The sequence below is a fragment of the Natator depressus genome, chromosome 7 (assembly GCF_965152275.1).
Source record: "Natator depressus isolate rNatDep1 chromosome 7, rNatDep2.hap1, whole genome shotgun sequence".
Lineage (NCBI taxonomy): Eukaryota > Metazoa > Chordata > Testudines > Cheloniidae > Natator > Natator depressus.
In genome coordinates this window covers 20,185,711-20,199,532 of record NC_134240.1, presented here as the reverse complement: position 1 = coordinate 20,199,532, position 13,822 = coordinate 20,185,711, and the positions used below count along the sequence as shown (strand labels likewise).

At 44.5% G+C, this 13,822-nt stretch overlaps 1 protein-coding gene across 5 annotated transcripts in view; it reads right to left on the bottom strand.

Moving 5' to 3' along the window:
* Positions 1–1,072: 1,072 nt before the first annotated feature.
* GRIP2 (glutamate receptor interacting protein 2) overlaps positions 1,073–13,822 on the bottom strand; it is a 478,986-nt gene continuing 466,236 nt past the window's right edge. For 4 of the 5 annotated variants that reach the window (XM_074957606.1, XM_074957607.1, XM_074957609.1 and 1 more), the window contains exons 21-24: positions 12,417–12,585; positions 8,215–8,454; positions 6,014–6,160; positions 1,073–3,378 (exon numbers count right to left, since the gene is read on the bottom strand). In XM_074957606.1, the coding sequence (XP_074813707.1) occupies positions 3,184–3,378; positions 6,014–6,160; positions 8,215–8,454; positions 12,417–12,585 (751 nt within the window). In that variant the 3' untranslated portion in view covers positions 1,073–3,183. The remainder of the gene's footprint in view (positions 3,379–6,013; positions 6,161–8,214; positions 8,455–12,416; positions 12,586–13,822) is intronic. The other variant, XM_074957610.1, reaches the window with a different exon arrangement.

Below are 13,822 nucleotides of genomic sequence, written 5' to 3'. Positions count from 1 at the left end.
CCCAGGGTACATGCCCAGGGTAGGCAGAGGAACCCGGGCTTCCCAGGTGGCTCTTACTACTGCCTGGCTCTGGCTTCCGGTCTGGCCAGGGGCGGGGCTTCTGGGTGAGAGGAGGACCAAGGGGCAGGGCCTCATCTTGAGTGTGGGGCGGGGGGCTCTAAGGCCCACCTCAGACTCCTCCTCCCCCCACCAGGAAGAGGCTGGCACCACCCTGAGCCTCGGGCAGGTGGAGAACGGCACCACAAGTGAGCCGGGAGAAATACGATCCTGGAATAATTCAGCCTTGAACTCTGCATTTCAGGACTGAACCACCCAATTCAGGATGGGCAGTCACCTTACTCTCAAGGTTTTGAATCAGAGGGTTTTACCTAGGTACAGAAGAGAGAGTCATCTACTTCAAGCTTACTGTGCCAAATTATACTAAAGACCGAGGCTGCTTTTAGGGGCAGCAGCACATGGAGTATCATAGGCAGTCATTACAGATGGGCAAGATCTGGAGTTGGATCCCATGGATGTTGAAAAATACTATGTTCTGGGCTTGAGTTTGTGCCCTTCTCTCAAAGCACTCCCATTTCTCCAATCGGAATACTATCTAAGATCAAATCCAAACTCACAAAGCTTTTCAGTCAAATTTACACCCAGATTGGGCCTGGTCCCAACGTGGGTGTGTAGGGAGGGTTCAAGGAGCCTTTACCCACAAGGTCCAGGGACAAGAAAAAGACCCTGTCCTGAGGTGGGGGAAGGGAAGGGATTTCTCCATCCTCACGGCTCAGGAAATTGAAATCTCCACAAAGGGGAAGGGAGGAGAAGGGAAGGCCATGTCCCTAATCACCTCTGCATTGGCCTGCTCTGAGTGTACAAATGTGTACGTGAGGGAGAAGGCTGGACCATCCAACCAGCCAGTATTATCTGGATTCTAACCTTTAGCAGAAATACACTCAAGAACAAGGCCAGATGCATTTCACTTGTTTTTATTTAATTAAAAAAAAACAAACAAAGTCATTGCAATCCCAGTTAAATACAGAGATTTACAAATAGGTCCAAAACAGGACTAAAATATTCTTTGAAATGCTGTACCTTTAAATATTGTGCTTTCATAGATACATAAGAAAATTAGCATATAAAAATACTTTACAAGGAATACACTCTAATATATGGATAAAAATACACATTTAAGTAATGCATTTCAGTTTAGTATCATTCAAAATGCATAGGAAGGGATACAAGGACCAAGTTGTTGTTTTTTTAAAGCCTTTTTAATAAAAGTCTTCATTAAAAACCCATTAGAAGCCGCACTGAGCTTCTGCCTTTTAGAATATTGCATATAAAAACACTTTCAGCTGTACTGTCAATGCTCTGCAGTATCAGTTATGGCACATTATCTAGTTATGGCAGCAATGGTATGGAATATTGCATACTTGAGACAAGAATGGTTGCACCTACAAATAGCTGGATGTGAGAGACAGTTGCAAATTTGCCTAGAGTACAGACATGGGAATTAGTCCTGGCTCAGCCTTGGTGGAACAATGAACATTTCAAAGCTACATGGCATCCCGAATACACAACAACAACAACAAAAAAATAAATAAATAAAATGAGAACAAGCAGAAGGAGGAGACCCAGTTCCATTAAGCAGGGATCTTTAAAAGGATGTCCCCTCCCCGGGGGAAAAAACAAAACAAAACAGGCCCTTACGACATCAGTTAAAAAATAAATCATAATAAAGTGCAAATATATGAAACACGGAGCAGGCAATCACATTTGCCATGTGAAGAAACTGACACGTGCCAGCAATTTTGTGTTTGGAGACGAGAAAGGAAGAGATCACGCCCTTGGTTGCATCGCAACTAGTTTGCTGCAGGCAGATTTTTAAACCATTTCAAATATCACACCCATATCTTCTACAAGGAGCTGGGCTGGGTGCAGGGAGACACAGGGTGAGGAAGAGCTACCGAAAAAGGCATCGTGCTTACTAACCACAGAGAGGTTAACGATAGGCAAAGGAGGGCAGCTATGGCAGACTACAGGGAAGTGTCCAAAACCTATCAGAGACATTTAAAAAAGTGTACACACTTGTACTTGCACTAAGGTGACCCAATCTGGGGCACACGTGGGAACTGGAAACACAACATCAATCTAGGAGAGGGCTTTTCGTGCCAGCATTTGGCAGGAGACCACAAGGATTTATTTATTCAAAACACTGGAAAAAAATAACCCCGAAGTTGGCCTGAGATGAATGTTGTTCAGCTGTTTACTTGGAGGAACAGCCCAGGTTTTCAGTGAGAGGAATCTCTGTGATGGTCTATGTGAACAAGAGAGCTAGTGATTTAGGACGGCCATTCAGTGGCTTTCCTGGATGCTGTATTCTACTAAGTGCTCTGTAAAAATGTATGAAGACAGACAACCAAATTGTGTCTTGGAGTCAGCTATGGGGGCAAAGTGCTTCCTTGCATTTCCAAAGGGGTGGGTGACGAGGGTGGGATTTCCAACTGGAGAGAGATGTTGATCCATCAAAAGGATTTAGCTTTCAAAAGAAAGTGCATCTAGCCATTCGCAAGTGAGTTTTGAGTTGGGTTTTAAATGGGACTTAGTGCTGCCCAGTGTGGGTGAATGTTCAGGTGGAAAGGGGATTTTCAAATGTCAGATTTGGTGGTAGTGTTTTAAAGAGGCTATGGGATGAAGTAGCGTTTCCTTTCAAAGAAACCAGGATTTGTTTTACTCTTACTGTACGTGATTAAGAAAGCAAACAACAACGCAAAAAAAAAAATAGCACCATGTGTGTTTACAGGACAGCCAAGTCCTTCAGAATGACGGCGTCAGAGGAGCAAGGAGATGATCCACCCTCCATGAACCCACGCACAGTGAAAGCTCAGGCCTACTGGAGCTGAACGATGACTGAAGGTTGCCCTGCCAAAGGTGAATTACCCTGGATGCTGTTTTCTGCTATCAGCAGCCCATTTTACCATTTGCATTAACCAAGGTCCACACTGCTCATCTGGTTTAGCTTGCACCTTCGGAGCAATGTCTGGCGGTCTAGGAGTCACAGCTAATGGCAGACCCACCTGCAAGTTACATTACATACAGCATTACAGTTACCAGTGCAAAAACAGAAAACCACAATGGATACTCATCAGCTTTTCCACCATGGCAGGGCCCAAAGGTACCTTCCATTCAAATCCTCCCTCAGAGTGTCTGCATGCTTGTTTTGACCTCCACGCCCAAGGACTGTGGGACTAACTCTCCACTGGCCTCCAGTTGGGCATTGGCAGCGAGTGCCAGGGGGTTTCGACTAATGACTAGGTCCAGTTTGTCTCCTGCCTCGGAAATCAATGGAACAGCCAGACAGCAGTCAAAGTCTCTTGTTCGAATGCGATTTACCTGCGGGGGGGAGGGGGGGGATGTAGTGGGAAAGAACAAAAAAACATTTGTTAACTGCAAAATCCAAGAATGCCACTAGAACTGAGACCTGGCACTGGAGAGGAGTCCCTATGAATACAGTCTGTCTGGAAGCCCTGAAATTCCTTCAGCCCTGAATGGGATTTCCCAGGACTGTAGGAATTGCAGCAGCAGTCAGCAAAATGCACCATCTCGTCCAGCTATAAAGTCTCCTTTATAGGAAAACTATACAATCACACAAATAGAAAGGACAAAAACTCACTGAGCTTCCACATTCTGCAGGTTCAGATCTGGGGGTTTGTTTCAGGCTGATCTCTAATCCAATCTCATCAGATCTTGGATCTGGTATCAAAACAGAATCTTTGCCCATTTTGAAGTGCTTTCCTACTCCCCAACATCCTCAAGCTGTTCCAAAAACCACAACAGATACTCCACCTATTGGCACAAGCAGCAGCAGGTGGTCTAAATTTTCATTTTATACCCAGTTTAAACCTGGTCCTAGTTCTCAGAGATTCTGAGCACCTGCAGCTCCCACTGACTTTAATGGAAAATAAGGGTGCTCAGCAACTGGGAGAATCACACTTCTGGTCTTTTGAGCCACCCGCTTTTGGGTGTTAGAGCCACCCGCTCTACTGTTAGACGAAGAGAACAGCATCTTTCAGCAGACATGCATTTGAGTGGATTATAGGCACCTATCTTATATACATACACAAGTTAAAAAATAATACATATGCATTGTTGAGACTGCTAGAAACAAGCTCTGTTCTTCCAGGGGTTTGCAGAGCATAGCTGGTGCACAGCGGAGGTTTCTAAAGCATTCTCTGGAGACCGCAAGCCCTCCCTGCAGGACTCGGAAGAAAGAGCCAACTTTTCCAGCTGTCTTCAGTGGAAGTTCAAACATATTCCAAGGTTAAATCACCTGCAATATGAACTACTTAGGGGCAAACGCTCCCCCTCCTGTGATTAGCCAGAGTAGATGAGCTTGATGCAGGGATGTCCCCAGGGTTGAAGAATGGAATTTCCCTCCCGTCTCAGCCCCTCTCCCCGAGCTGAAGTAGCATCTGGAGCAAGGCTGGGCATCCTTTACAGGGCAACGGATGGTGGATCCATGTAGCTCCCTCTCACAGGCTCCTCTGGGCTCATTAAGTGCCCATGGAGCTGCACTCAGTGACACAGGATGGGCTCCCCAATTGCCACGCAAGTTGTAGACCTGAACTGGTTCCAAGGTAGACAGGTCCCTTCATAGCTATGGAGGAAGGAGTGGCTGCATCTACTCCTCACTGGGAAGTGATCTAGGAAGACTTTTAGACTATCAGCTCCACGTTGAAGCATCTTCAGTGCCCCTTCTCCGTGTTTTTCCCTTGGATTCATCGATAGCAATATTTCTGCAAAGCCCTCGTTCAGCACAACCCTCAACGCCAGTACAATAGCTACAACAGAAGACAACTTTGTCTTCTTGTATGTCTACAATGGACCAAGAAGAGACATTGAAGTTGGGGATTGTCAAAGTCTCTGCTCCCGTTAAGATTTCATGCGCACACACACAGAACGCTTGGCATTCACTTGGATAGCGACACATCCAGCATTCACCCGAAATGCGGCTGCAGAGCCTAATTGGTGCAAGAACGTACAAGACGCTAATCTTTTATTGGAGGCTGAGAAGGAATAGCTGTATACCAGCCAACTGGCTATAGACCATCACAAACCCAAATCAGGCTCCCTGTGCTGCTGCCAGTTTTTCAGTTACCTGATGTACAGAATATATTTGAGCTAACTGGGACACTGACTCCCCCCGCCCCTCACTTAAAATTAGTAAAAATAAAACATCCTTATGAGAGTTTCAAGACTTCTAATGTGGTTACAAAACCCACAAGTGGCAATGCCTTCTCTAGCTGACTGTGCTCTTCCTATTGCTATCAGAGTTGAGCTTGCTGCACTACAGCTATGTATTTAAGTCTCTTGGAAATATCTAAAGCCAGTCCCCACCCATGCCCCATTACTATTCTCTCCTTGGTGGTCAAATATATCTGCATATGTTGTGGACCGTGTTTACTGCATATTGTATTTCGTTTCTGCAGCAAATATTCAGTGGCTCAGGAGTCATTAGGGGAAGTGAGTCTAGGAACACCACCACCTCACTTGAAGTGAGTGTTTCCTAGAATTCTCTATGCATATGCAAGATGGCTATGCACTGAACTTCAAGCAGACCATTTAAATCCACATGGAACTGCGCATGCTGTCTTGCTTTGACTGATGTGCCAAACTCTGGTTCACCTGAAAAGTCCCCCTGATGCACCAGGGAAAGGATGAAAAGGACTTTCTGCCTAGCACTAGAGAGAAATCTAGGCTGTGCAGTTTGGATGTGGATGCCAACTTCCCCAAAATAATGGGCGATTCTGATCTGGAGCTCAGGTCCAACTCTGCTACATAGTAATCCCTTAGTGTAACACTCTAGCTAGCTCCAGGTGCATCGTAATGCTAAGGGCTGAGTAGCTAGCTGCCTACCTACTAGCTTTTATAAAGTTGGTGTCACCTTAGTGGAATCTTACAAACTTCTCTCTTCCTCTCAGTCGCTCACTCATTTCCTATCCCCAGAGCTGTACTTTGCATTCCTTACCTGAAGGACTCTGTCGTAAGGTTTGAGGCCACACTGATCAGCCGGCCCATTGGGACGGATCATATTTACATAGACACCCTTCTCCAACAGGCCATCAGAGACACTGAATCCAAAGTCTTCACTCTCCGGGTCCTTGTGGAGTGTCATCTGTATGGAAAGGCATTGAACAAGAAATTCTAATGCAGTATGAGCCACAGATACATGAGAGAAGCATGGCAGGAACTCCTCAGGTAATGTGTACCGTACAGTAGTGTGATTCTGCTCTGGGTCTAATGGTGGGGTTTTGCTTGGACTGGGTAGTAAACATTGGTTGTCTGTTAGTATTGAGAGGAGTTTAATTTAAACTTGTGCACACACTGCCAGCTGTTTATACAGGTCACATGCTCAGATGCTTTGGCAACGGGCACATAATTCACAAACAAATCTTCTGCCCTTGCTTGGGGGAGAACAAGAACGTTTAAGTAGAGTTATAAATCACAAGTTTTTGGATAACCTACAACTTCAATATTAAGTCACAAAGAGGTGGACACTGCCGGTCAAATAATGGAATTTTTAATCAATGGGGCAACTCATTTGCTTTGAGCTATTCTAGGCATCTTGTGTGTCCACCATGCATGCCTATGGTGCTGAAAATCTGAATGAAATTAATTGACAAACATGAGTGTTTCCAAGCAGGTTGCTGAATTATTTACAGCTCTTACAGATTTTTAATCTTGGTGGCTTATCCAATAGCTTGCTTCAGAGACATCACTCTGATGAGTTTTAACACCATTAAGAAAATGTAGTAAAATGATGAAACCACAGTCCCCTCAAAATTGGGTCAGTGTTCGCAATTTGTGACAGTGGATTGGGGTGTGACTGGGCTTCAAACTGGTACTGTTTTCGGCTTTGCGCCATTTTGGTTTTGCCCTTTTACCGCCTCAACCTGATCTGCCTTTTCCTGGATGCTCCAATGTTAGGAATTGCCAGACTGTGGTGTTACCAGCACCAATAGTGAGTAGCACCAAATTCACAGCAGTGCTGGCTGGGACAAAAGAGCTCAGCCAAGAGCTGCTGCCTTCCTCCAGCTTCTCAAGGACTACAGCATCTCCACCACCAGCCATTCAGACAGCTGACACTGAGCCAGCTGCCTGGGGTCAGATCAGAGAAGAGCTGCTGTACTGTGCTGAACCCACTTTAAGCCTCTCTCCTCCCTTCTTCCCTCCTCTCCAGCAGCAGAGGCAGCTGGTAGCTCATCCACCCCACCAGTGAAAAGCAATATTTCTGCCTGACAGGAGACACATCAGGACAGATCTTTTCAATGCCCCCAGCCAGAGAAGCAGTGGCCCTCAGCCAGTAAGAGCCAGCTCAGCACACTCGATTTGGAGTCATATTTTGGCAACACAGTTGGGAATTGTGGGGTTGTGGGCACAGTATCTCCCCACAAATTAAATCCAGAAGGTGGAGGCAGTGTATTATTGCCATCACCACCATCATTAACTACCTGTGATGAATACCATCGTATTCTCCCTTTACCCCCAAGGAACTTGGCGTGCAGTAGCTATGCTCTAGCTCAGTGTTAGACTTTGGCCTAGTCCACACTTAAAACATAAACAGAGAGGGGTGCAAGCCACAAAGCTGGCATTAGAATTCTCCCAAAGTTTGGCGATGTGGGGTAGAGATCTAGGGTCAATATGTCTGAGTCCATCTCTAGGTGGGAGCAAAGACCACTGCTGCTGTGTTCTAGCTGGAGGCCACCTTCCCATTAATCTGACACCCTGAGAACATTTACCAAAGAGATAAAGGAAGTGTTAATTCAAATTGACATTTGAAATGTTTCGTTTGACCCAAATGGAATATTTTCCATTTTTTTGGGGGGGGGGGGGAAGGGAGGGAAATATTTCCTCCCCTGCCCCTTTCAGTTCAAAAACAACCAATTTTTCTTTTCATTTTCGATTTGGTGGCTGATCCAGGAAAATATAAATAAAATATTGGCTCATCGGTAGACATGGCTGACTTGTATTATGCTGGGAACAAATCACAGAAAATTCACTTCCCAGCAGAATATTTCTCCTGCGGTCCTGTTTGGCAGGGAACATGCAGCATAAGAGCAAGTTCCCGGACAGTTTCTCAGTGCAATCCCCACTGTAACCCCAACAATGTTATTTGTAACCGAGGGATCTTCGGCGTAACACTAAAGTGACCTCTGTCTAAACACAGACCTTGTGCAACTCGAGAGGGGTTGGAGACATGATTTCCTGCACCTCCTCCTTAATCTTCCTCATCTCCAGATTCCTCTCATTCTTCTTGGTGGGAGTGATGCTGCTGTCGCTCTGCCCTTCATCACAGCAGTTGGCGTTTCCTTTCCTCAGTGGGCTCAATCCGGACTCACTAACCGAGTCCACGAGCAGTTTGCTCCCTTCCAGACCCAGGCTGTGCACGCTCCCTGTCATGATGGAGGCCTGTGGATAAGGTGGTAAGTTAGTTCAACAAAAGTTTGAGTGGCAAGCGACTGATGGACCCTAGAAGAACAAAAGCAACTTAGAGAGAAGCAGGTGACACACAATGTTCAGCACCAACCAGAGGGAGATGTAATTCTGACCCAAATGGTAGCAGTAGTAGTCACTTCCGGCTGGCTACAGGAGCCACTTACAGAAAGGGCAGGCATCTCAGCAAATGCTCGTTGCTTCTTGTCAGAAATCTTTAGCCAGTTCCCCCCCCCCCCCCCCCCGCCCATGGAAAAATGGAGGGAACATTTTTGAAAAAAACCACTTGTACACATTTTATATACAAACACACACACAAAATGGAGGTACTTGTTCAAGGAACTGATAGAAAAGAATGCTGAAATTAATGCATATCTAGCTGAAATGCCCTTAACTCAACCATCAGCTCCCAGCAGTCTCTAGGAGGAGTTCAAGGTTATCTTTTCATACATTCAGAATGGTCAACAGACAGTGGAACAAGCTTATAGTGAAACTATTATACAGCAAGGTAGACTCAAAATCCTTTATCTTGTCAATATGTCAAAATATGCAAGTTATACTGCCAGCTACAGGTTGTTTAGAGCAAGGTTGGGCTTTGGAGACAGAGAGACAGTTCCTTCAAACAGTCTGGGCCTGGAGAAGTGATCTTTTTGCTTCTGAAACTGGTTTCCCTCTTAAGTGACGGGTTTTGCTTCACAGAAACTCAATGTCATTCTATGGACATCTTGGGAAGGACATTATAGGGTCTGAAACACTGATTCGCTGACACCACTGTAGTTCATAGACTAACAGCTCAGTGAGGCAGCACCAGGGGAATGAAATTGGCATACACGTTATTGGGAAAGATGTGGACAAATTGGAGAAAGTCCAGACAAGAGCAACAGAATTGATCAAAGGTCTAGAAAACATCACCTACAAGAGAAGACTGAAAACACTGGGTTTGTTTAGTCTGGAGAACAGAAAACTGATGGGAGAACATGATAACAGTCTTCAAGTCCATAAAAGGTTGTTATAAAGAGAAAGGTGATAAACTGTTCTCCTTAACCACTAAAGGACAAGGCAAGTAGTAATGGGCTTAAAATGCAGCAGGGAAGATGTAGATTATACATTAGGAAAAAATTCCTAACTGCGAAAGTAGTTAAGCACTGGAATGGATTATTTTGGGAGGCTGTGGAATCTCTACCATTGGAGGTTTTTAAGAACAGTTTAGACAGGGATGGCACAGGGATGGTCGGACAATACTTAGTCCTGCCTCAGTGCAGGGGACTGGACTGGACGACCTATGGAGATCCCTTTCAGACCTACATTTCTATGGATTGTAGGGCAACTTATGGCTTCTTCACTATGGAAACATACAGGAATCCCTTCCTCTTTAGTACCCTTGTGCAGAAAGAGCTCAGAATGCTTCAAGCCAGCACTCTTTGGATGTAAGGGAGTGAGAGCCACTAGCACTGCAAATAGGGCTAAATACCCCAGAGATTGTGTGTCTAACTACCCTGAAGAGATGTGACCATGGACCCTGGCAAGCAGCAGGAGGCAGACATGGGAGGAGCACATGCTACATGTGTTCTAGAGATACAACAAAGACAACAAGCAATATGCTTCCCCCCATGCCTGTGCCTGCCTACTCAGGTATAAAACCTTCAGCCAGATGCACTCTGATTTTGCACCATCTCCCTATAATACAGCTCTGGGAATTTATGGCATTCAAAAGGATGGGAGGATAGTTTCTCAGCATGTCACCATACCTCTAGTTTGCCAGCCTGCTCTGTTCTTACGAGCAGGAAGGGAACTGAAATATACCAAAATCTGGATCTCAGAGAAGGATTCTGGTAGGTTTTGATACCATACCTGCTTCCAGAGCTGCAGTATGTTGCGAGTGCATTTGTCTGCAATGGCTAAGCAAGACAATACCTTGCGTTCCACAGCAGGTTTTCCAGCCAAGAAATTAAGATTTTATCAGGAGTGCTGGAACAATTTGTATAGTGGGATGCTGAGAGCTATTGAACCAAACTGTAAATCTTGTACATAATGGAAATCACTTCAAGCCAGAGGATGCAGCAGCTCCCCACAGCACCCCTAGTTCCAGCACCTACGGATTTTATGTCAAGAGGTGGCAGCCTTCATTTAGGAAAATTGATCAAGCCTTTTAAAAAAAGTTAATATGAAATTAGGTAGCATTTAGGACAGTCACCCTTCATAGCATCCCTTTAAAGATCTCTCTATGTAGAAAAGTCTTTGTTTGGCAATGTTTTTCATTAAAGGGATTATACTGATCAAAGCTAAGGAATGAGTCAAGAAATCAGTGTGTGCAGCCTCAACTGGTTCCAGGACACACAATCTATTTAAATTAGTAATGAACATTTTAATTCCAAGGTTCAAGCTCAGAAGTTCTCTTAAATGTCAACAGGCACAAGAAAAAAAAAAAAGAAAGGTAGGGAGCAGATAGCAAAGCTCAGCAGTGGCAAGTCAATGACTAGCCACTGGTGTGCATAGTGAAAGAGTCACCTGATTAAGCATGTAAATAAATCCTTCCCTCCAATGGAGGATTTAATTCACCTGTGCTAGTGTCAGATAGCTAGAGAGATCAGATCAGTCTGCTTTGGCTTGGAACAAAGGAGGAGAATAATTAAATAGATTCTTGTGGCTGTGTGAAATATACCTGCAATATCCTCATTTTCCTGAAGAGGGTGGTGAATGGAAACCTTATGTTTTTTAAATTCCCTATCACTTTCACTGCCTTGTGTGAACTGCAAAACTCAAATACCCAAACTTCACTGGAGAAAATGGGAATCTTTCAAAGCCCATTGAATTCCATGGATCTTAAGTCTAGAGAGTCACTTTACAATGTGCTCTAAGTAGGGAGCAGTGCGTTGTTGGACTGCCCCAAGAGCAGCCTGGGATGCAAAGTCACAAAGTTCCTCCTGGTCTCACTGTTGCTCCAGACCTATACCCAGTATAGCATACGTTACCTTGTGTGCCAATGCGGTTTTGCTGGCCAAGCGTCTTTTGGGGGGACAAGGGGTCAAGCAAAGTGGAGCCAAGGATCCATGCAGTCCTCACCTGCCTGCACAGATCCGGGGGAGTACCAGCTGCACAGAACCTGCTTCCACTCCTGTGCTGCAAAATGTGATACAGGCAGCTCACCTTACACTCCTCACTCCTTTGCATCACTGCAAAAGCCAGGCTACAATCTGGTCTTCTGTAATGACTGACGCCTAGATTAGAAGATGGATATTCAGCCAGTCCTGCTAGTGCAGGGTTGTTCCTTACAGAACTTACTAGTGATTTTTAAAGTGGTTTCTGAACAGGAATTTCCTGCTTTACTTTCTCCACAAGGTTTTAAATTCCAATCTGCCCATCCCACAGCCAGAGACAATAAAAGGACTTCCAAAGTGTTGTGGGTAAAGGCAAGAGAGTAGCCCATGAAGAAAGGAAACACTATGTCTACAGGAAGCTGCTGCCTTCTTATAAATTTTCCCAGGGGGTGGGGTGCGGGTTGGATGAAAACCAATCATTTATCCATCTTACTGAACCAGCAGCGGGTGTAAACACATCTGAATGCAAGGTATGTGCTGGACTCTCAGACATCTAAAGTAAGTCAACTGTTCAGTACCCATGTTTTTTGGACCCATTTTGGCCAATCTGCAGAGCTTGTCAATCAGAAATACTTCTTCAACGGAGTATTTGCCATTTGATAGGAAGATTTAGATATTTTATGACTATTGTTTGGTGAGCTATGAAGCTGGTCAAAACAAGAAAAGCTTTTTGTGAATACTTTGACAGTTGACGGGAAAAAAACTGAACAGACTATTAACAGATGAGTAGAGTGATCTGAAAGTACAGATATTCCAAGGGATCAAACTCGGATAGAATCCTTGCCCCCCCCGCCACCCATAGATATAGTCAACATTTAGCATACAAGGGGAATCACTTACTACAAGTGGTGAGAATGGACTGGTTAGAACAATTCCAAGTTGATTTACCTCGATCTCCCTCAAAAGTTCAGACTGGCCGCATGTTTCCAAGTCCTCCAAAGCTTCTCCAAAAACACGCCAAAAACTATCCTCGTGAGCGGTCTCAAGGCCGTTTTGGCGGTTGGGATATCTGTTGTAACGTAGGAACCAAAAATTGTCAGCACTCTTCTGCAGCGGGAAGAAAGCCGCAAGGCTAGAGCAAATGGCTCACCAGTAAAAGCAGAGACTTGAAGAGTCTTCATATACAAAAGCAAACAATATGAACTTTTCAGGCAAGAGAGTCCAAATACAAAACCTCCATGCACTTACTAACAGGGCAAAAGTCCTTCAAAGGAAGAATTAAGTTGGTGTAGTAATGTCAAGTTCAAAAGGGTAAATAAAAAGTGCCTGTAGGAAGACTGTAGGTTTAGGAAGACGTTTTGGTGAAACAGAGAAGTGAAAGAAAAAAGGATGCATTATGGGTAAACCAGGAGCCTCAGAGACTGTTAGTACAAAGGCTGATGGGACAGAGTTCAGATCTGAGACACAGAACACCTGAGAAGAGAGAGAAAAACACAGAGGGTAACAGACATGGTGAGAAAATGATAAATACATTAGGTCTCTGTGAGAGTAAATAATGTAGAGAGATGTATATAAAATGATTTGCCCTAGCCTAGACAAGTCAATAACACTGCAATAACAACACAGGGAACTTTAGAGTACAACTCATATGACCCAGCATTTGCTTTAACTTAAGATGTATTTATCATATGGACAGCAGTGAGGGGAACTCGACAATATAGTCAAATAGATCTTCTCTCTGATGTCTTTGAAACAATGGCTGCACTTACAACATTTCTACCCATTTAAATGTTTTCACCAGATGTACCAGTATTCCCTGTTACATGTGGAAGAAATCTCTCTCAAACTGGTAGAAATATTTGCAGCGCAATACTGGCTAAATACTGATTTTCCCATCACTGCAGCGCCTGTATCTCTGTTAGTGAGCCATTAGACATGATGCGGGAGTACAGTATTTAGATCTCTAAAGCAAATGATAATTGAATGCACGGAAGTGGCTTGATAGATTCATGGCAAGGGAATTATTAGCATTGTTTTGTGGATTGTGGGAGTGCCTAAAATATGCCAGGCCCTGTGTAAAACAGCTCCTGAGACAAGGAACTCTCGATCTAATATTTTAAGGTCTCCAAGGAAGTTCTCTCTGTATGCCATACTGAGACACAGCAATGCATTATAAACCCAGCAGTTAGAGTCGGATAGTTCTACTGTATCTAACCTCAGCAATGCTGTCTTCTACCACTATTATTAGTAACTGCATCTATAAGATTCTCTCTCTGTGGTGTCTGGTGACAATTTACCTAGCTAAA